This window comes from Meriones unguiculatus, chromosome 17, assembly GCF_030254825.1.
Source record: "Meriones unguiculatus strain TT.TT164.6M chromosome 17, Bangor_MerUng_6.1, whole genome shotgun sequence".
Taxonomy (NCBI): domain Eukaryota; kingdom Metazoa; phylum Chordata; class Mammalia; order Rodentia; family Muridae; genus Meriones; species Meriones unguiculatus.
In genome coordinates, this window is record NC_083364.1 from 18,302,061 (window position 1) to 18,308,889 (window position 6,829).

The 6,829-nt window shown below is 39.8% G+C and overlaps 1 protein-coding gene across 1 annotated transcript; it reads left to right on the plus strand.

Moving 5' to 3' along the window:
• The first annotated feature begins 297 nt into the window (after positions 1-297).
• LOC132648778 (zinc finger protein 431-like) lies at positions 298-6,759 on the plus strand. Its single transcript, XM_060371220.1, has 4 exons — positions 298-2,028; positions 3,952-4,078; positions 4,283-4,343; positions 5,085-6,759. Exons 1-4 carry the CDS (start codon positions 2,020-2,022, stop codon positions 6,565-6,567), a joined length of 1,680 nt encoding a protein of 559 aa, XP_060227203.1. The 5' UTR covers positions 298-2,019; the 3' UTR covers positions 6,568-6,759.
• The last annotated feature ends 70 nt before the right edge of the window (positions 6,760-6,829 follow it).

Genomic DNA, 6,829 nt, shown 5'->3' on the forward strand with positions numbered 1-6,829 from the left:
TGCGCCTGCGCACAGCCCGGGAAGCGGGCGCTGAGCTTTTCCAAGTGTCCCGCAGTGCGCGCGCGGCTGTCATTGTCAGTGAAGTCAGGTTCTTCCGGAAGTTCTGCTCTTGGCACTCGACATGCAGGTGTCGGATCCATCCGCAGTTAATTCTGTGCAGGTGGAAAGTCTGTGTTGTTAACACATTTGCATGTAGATGCCACGGTGGTCCGGTCCCGCGTGTTAGTAAGGCCAGACTTCCTGGGTTTTGTGGTCTCAGGTATCAAAACTGACCTTAGAGTTTTTCTAAGTGTTCTCTCATATTTTGTTGATCTCTTTATTCTTTCCCAAACAGCACAGTTTTTATTGCAGGTGTATGTAAGGTTGTGAAGTCAGATGGTGTCATGGTATGTGGTGTTTATTCAGTTTTGTGTTGCTCATTTTTTTCATTCATGATGACTCTCTGTTGTTCATAGCGTAATGTTAGACTTTATATTGGGTTTTATAGTTCCAATTCTGTACTGATATAATATTGAAACTTCCTGTCCACCTTCATGGCTTTTTTTTTTTTTTTGTGATTGAGTTCCTTGATTGTTTTAAACACAAAGTTACAATTTTGAGTACAGAACTTTGTCACATTTCTACTTCCTGACCATTTTATCCATGCTGGCATATATGAGGTGTGGGGATGTGTATTGTTAATTTCCTAGGTACATGAGTGTTTTGCTTCCATGGATATGTTTTCATCACTTTGGTGTTTGGTGCCCAGAGAAGACAAAGACTGTATTGCATGCCCAGTAAGATGACTTAGAAGGAGTGCTGGTTAGATCTGGTCAGCTTAACACAAGCTAGAGTCAGACTGGTTTGTGGGCAAATGTATAGGGTATTTTCTTGGTTGATGAGTGATGTAACAGTGCTCATCCCAGTGTGCTTGGTGCCACCCTGGACAGGTGGTCTTGAGTTGAATAAGAAAGTAATTCTAGGAAGCCAGGAGATTAGGGCGGTGTGTTAGTCAAAGTTCTGTTGCTGTAAGAGACACCATGACCATGGCAGCTCTTCCATAGGAAATCATTTGGTTAGAGCTGGCTTACAGTTTCAGAGGTTCAGTCTGTTATTGTCATGGAGGGGAGTATGGTCACACACAGGCAAACACAGTGCTGGAGAGGAAGCTGAGAGTTTTAAATCTAGATCGGCAAACCTGAATTAAGCATTGAAACTCCAAATCCCACCCCTAGTGACACACGTCCTCCAACAAGGCTAAAGGTCCTAGTCCCTCTCAAGTAGCACCACTCCCTAGTAACCAAGCATTCAAATCTTTGAGTGTAGTGGGGCAAGGTGGAGCACGTCTGTAATCCCAGCATTCTGGGAGGCAGAGGCAGGTGGATCTCTGTGAGTCGAGTACAGCTTGGTCTACGAGTCCAGGACAGCCAGGCTCCACAGAGAAACCCTGTCTCAAAAAACCAAAAGGAAACCAAACCAACAAAAACCGTTTTAGTGTGTGGGCACCATTTTAATTCAGAGCAGCACAGGCAGTCAGCAGCATTTCCCAGGTCGACAGCATGTGGAATGCCTAAATCTCCAGTGTATAATTACATTAAGTTAGCAAAATCTGCTAGCCAGAGCTTGTTATTATAAAGAGCTTTTAATTTACTAATCTCTAAGTGTGGTGTTATTTCACGTTCCAGACCAGCTTTCCTCTAGGCTTTCAGAAAACTTTTTTTTTATACGGAAAGGTCTCTTATGTTGACTCAGGTTGTCTTCATCCCACTATGTAGCCACACAGGCTTTGCTGCCGTTCTTCGTCAACCTCCTCAATTCTTGGATTAAAGATTTGTAGCACCACACAGTTTCACAGTTTTAAGAATACCCATTTGAGTCACGGAGTGCACTGTCCATAGCAGTAACGGGAAAAGGATTTGTGTGTGGAGCATGGCTTCTTTCTTGAAAGCAGAATAGAAGGAATAGTTTACTGTGAACACTGTAGGGGGAACAGGCTGTTTAAGTCAGTGAGCTGCAGGGGACTCCATTATATATCTTCTGATGTGGCAGGTGAGTGACCTTCTGTGTACTTTCCCAGTGTGCATTCATTCATATATTATGAACGAAGGCAAACCAAGTTGGTGGGTGTACAATCGGGATGTTACCTTGGGCTAATGAAATTTCAAGCTGGGCAAGTCTTATATGGTTATGATGGTTATGTGCACACCTGCCTGGCTCACTTTAGTCTGGGGGAGAATGGAGACAGAGGGCCATCGGCTGTGGCTTATGTGTCAACATACAGCACTCAGCAGCAAACAATTTACACGGGACAGATCATACAGAGGAAAGGGAAGCTACTTCATGGGCAATGCAGAAAGAGGCAGTTTTACAGAGAGAGGTTGAAAGAGAGAGCAAGCTAGACACAGGTTAAGACAGAATGAGCCATAGAAGGAGAAGGACCAGAAGATTAGAGCAGATTGCTTGAGTTAGTTTGAGGCTTGAAGCCAGACCCGATCAGTGAGCTTGGAGAGGAGTTTGAGCCAGAACAGCTGAATTGAACTAGCCAGCCAGAGACCTCTAAGAACAAGAAAGGGGAAGCTTAATAAGAAGCGAGTCTCAGAGGCTGAAAACATTCTATTCCTAGGTTAGATTGTAGGGAGGCTAGAATCTTCCAGGACTAGACCTAGGTTAGTAGATGTAGGCAATAAGCTTCCAAGACAACAATTACAGTAGGCGAATAAAAGTTCCTTTTATAGGGAAGAGAGGCACTGCTCTAAAGGAGAAGAGTCCCTTCTTTAGGTCATTACATTTCTACATCTCTACATTCTGTAGAGAATGGGATCTTTGAGTAATCAGAAATTTTACTGGGTGGGGAGATTAAAACAATGTGAATTTGTTGTTCCCAAAACAAGATTAATAGTATTTGATTTTTTTTTTGACAAATCCCTTCTTTCTCTTTTTTAAAAACACTTTTTTTCAGACTCATTAATGTGTTGTCACCCTGTCCTTTGGTGGACATTCTCCCTACTTTGGTGTATGTTTTCAATTTTTAATAAATGCATGAGTCTTTGCATATATGTACATACATTCAAAACACACATATGTACATATGTACTATGTACAGTGTGCATCACTGTGTGCTTAGTGGTCACTGAAGTCAGAAGAACCTGGGATTTCCTTGACCTGGAGTTAATGAATAGTTGTGAGCCCCCAAGTGAGTGTTGAGGATTGATCCAGGTTCTCTACAAAATCACCTTAACTATTGACCCATTTTCTCATATATCTTTTTAGATTTGATATTGGATCAACATTTATTTGCTAATATTTTTAAGAACCCTTTGATGTGTCAGTCAGTAACTTAAAAATGTTTTTTTTAATGTTTTTTATTTTTGTAAATAGGAATATTGTATTCCCCTTATGGCTTAAACTGGGTACTCCAGTTTTCTGATAGACTAGTATTGAACTGGAGTGAATGTTTAACTCTTTGGATGAATTTTGAGTGAACTTCCAAGTGCTTCCTATTTGCTTCCTATTTTTATTTTTTAAAGACAGGGTCTCACTATGTTACTCAGGCTGTCATGGAAATCAGTAGGCTAGCCTAGAATTCTCATAGATTCACCTGTCTTTGCATCCTGAGGTATGGGATTAAAGGTTTGCATTACCACATCCATCTTGCCCATTCTATTTTGAAGTTAGGCATACAATTTTGATAGTGTATACTCAATAGTGTTTATGTGTTTGAGTCTCTCTCTGTATTATCTGTTAGTTGTCATTTTTCTTGCAATGCCGTATAGAATTCAATGGACCCAGAAATGAGAGGTGATCCTTCTTTTCTGTTTCTTGTAAAAGACGTGGTGATCACATTTGAAATTCTGGATATGGAATAAATGTGTGGAGTACCCAGAAGTATGTAAATATATTGTCAATGAAATGAACATTTATAATGCAGTAAGTCTCACCATTTCTATTATGTACATGTATGGAACATTTTAGGATGCAGTGACCTATGAGGATGTGCATGTGAACTTCACTCATGAAGAGTGGGCTTTGCTGGATCTTTCCCAGAAGAATCTCTACAAAGATGTGATGCTGGAAACCTACTGGAACCTGACTGCTATAGGTAAGATTGTTCGTTGTCCTTCACTCTCTACACAGTGGAACAGGCTTTTCTTAGTTATTGGTGCACTTCTCTGATTTTACTTGTTAAAGATGAAGAATGTGGTGAATAATCAGATATGGTTCTCAGGTTCACCAAAGATACTATGTTAAATTTGTATAATCTTCAACAATAATATATCATAAAATTCCTGGTACTATTTTTTAGGCTACAAATTGGAAGTCTACAATACTGAAGAACACGGTCAAAGTTCTAGAAGACATGGAAGGTAAATTTCATGTGCATGCTGATACAAATGTGTCACTGAAGAAATTTTAATGGGCCCTGAAGTTTTAAAGAAAAGCAGCAGTGTAAACAAGCGCAGGGCATCTTTATGTGCATTGATGATTGTTAAATTCTCTCAAGAACCTGTATTTCAATGTCAGGTAGCTGACCTGTGTTCACAAGGCATTCTTCTAATAAAAAAGACAAATAACAATATCTTAACACATGACACTATTTTAGTCATAGCCAGGAGAAAGCCCTTTTGTAGAATTGTCAATCTAGCTGGGTGGTGGTGGTGCACATCTTTAATCCAAGCACTTGGGAATCAAAGGCAGTCACATCTCTGAGGTTGAGGCCAGTCTGGCTATAGATAAGACAGCCAGGACTATACAGAGAAACCCTTTCTTAAAAGTAGCAAAACAAACAAACAAACAAACAAACAAACAAAAACCCCACTTGTCACTCCATTTAGTTTCCAGCCATTTAAGTTTTATAAATGGCATATACAATGGTTAGGGGATCAGTGTTTGTTCAAGACCTTTTGTGAGCAAATAGTCCATATTAAAGCTAGCGTTACATATACTCCTAGGGACTTTTCAAAGTTTAGTGAGAGGAACAGTTCATGGAGGCAAGAAGATTGTAGTCATGGAGAAACCTTAATCCCTTTAGCACATGCCTATGGGAAACTAAATGTAAATTTGTGTAAATGTTGTGTGAAAACTTCTTGTAATTTCTCTTTTAACAGGTATAGTATCAGTCATTCTGGATACAAGCCTTGTGAGCATAAGGGATGTGGAAAGAAGCAATGTACCTTTACACATAATAGTTTTCTTCAAATATGTGAAAGAATCTGTACCGAAGAGAAACCTTCTGAATGTAATCAACCCAGAAAAGCCTCGGTAAATTTTTGTACTCTTCAAAAACATGAAAAAAATCATACTAGAGAAAAACCCTATGAATGTAATCAATGTGGTAAAGCCTTTGCAAGTCGCAGATATCTTCCAATACATGAAAGAACTCATACGGGAGAGAAACCCTATGATTGCAATGACTGTGGGAAAGCATTTGCACGTCGCAGTAACCTTCAAAGCCACAAAAGAATTCATACAGGAGAGAAGCCCTATGATTGCAAGGAATGTGGTAAAGCATTTTCAACTCGCCATCATCTTCAGGTGCATAAAATAATTCATACAGGAGAGAAACCCTATGTATGTAATCAATGTGGTAAAGCCTTTGCATTTCAGAGTGGTCTTGAAGCACACGAAAAAACGCATACTGGAAAGAAGCCCTATGAGTGTACTCAATGTGGTAACACCTATGGAAGTCGTAGTAGTCTTCGAAATCATGAAAAACATCACACTGGAGAGAAACCATATGTATGTAATCAATGTGGTAAAGCCTTTACAAGTCAGAGTATTCTGCGCAGGCATGAAATAATTCACACTGGAGAGAAACCCCATGCATGTAATCAATGTGGTAAAGCCTTTGCATGTCGCAGTAGTCTTCAAGTACATGAAAGAACTCACACTGGAGAGAAACCCTATGAGTGTAATCAGTGTGGTAAAGCCTTTGCAAGTCGTGCTAGTCTTCAAACTCATGAAAAACATCACACAGGAGAGAAACCCTATGAATGTAATCAGTGTGGCAAAACCTTTGCAAGTCATGCTAGTCTTCAAAAGCATGAAAAGCATCATACTGGAGAGAAGCCATATGGATGCAATCAGTGTGATAAAGCCTTTGCCTTAAAGTGTGATCTTCAAATACATGAAAGAAGTCATAGTGGAGAGAAACCCTATGGATGTAGTCAATGTGGGAAAGCCTTTGCAAGTCGCAGATATCTCCAAAAACATAAAAGAAGTCACACTGGAGAGAAACCGTATGAGTGTTCTCAGTGTGGGAAAGCCTTTTCATGTCGCAGTAATCTTTATATACATGAAAGAAGTCACACTGGAGAAAAACCATATGAATGTACTCAATGTGGTAAAGCCTTTGCATGTCGCAGTAATCTTCATGTACACGAAAGAAGTCACACTGGAGAGAAACCGTATGAATGTACTCAATGTGGTAAAGCCTTTTCATGTCGCAGTAATCTTCATGTACACGAAAGAAGTCACACTGGAGAGAAACCGTATGAATGTACTGAATGTGGTAAAGCCTTTGCATATCCCATTAGTCTTCATAATCACAAAAAATGTCATGTTGGAGAGAAACTCTATGGATGTAATTGAGGCAGTAAAGCTTTGTTATGTTACTATAATATTCATACACTTCAAAAAAACCCATACCAGTGAGAAACCCTACAAATGTAATCTATGTGATAATGCCTCTGCATGTTACAGTCTTCTTCAGAGGCATGAAAGAGTTCATACTGGAGAGAAATACTGTGATTCTAATAAATGCAGTCAACCTTTGCACACCAAGCACATTTTCCCCACTAATGCATATTGCTGTTGCTCATGTGAGACCATTAGAACCCTCTTGGTTGGTCTA

What these genes read in the sequence shown, in the direction of transcription:
- LOC132648778 (XM_060371220.1), top strand. An exon ending in CTGGAACCTGACTGCTATAG is followed by an intron (nt 4,079 to 4,282) that starts GTAAGATTGTTC and finishes ACTATTTTTTAG; the next exon opens with GCTACAAATTGGAAGTCTAC. An exon ending in AGTTCTAGAAGACATGGAAG is followed by an intron (nt 4,344 to 5,084) that starts GTAAATTTCATG and finishes CTCTTTTAACAG; the next exon opens with GTATAGTATCAGTCATTCTG.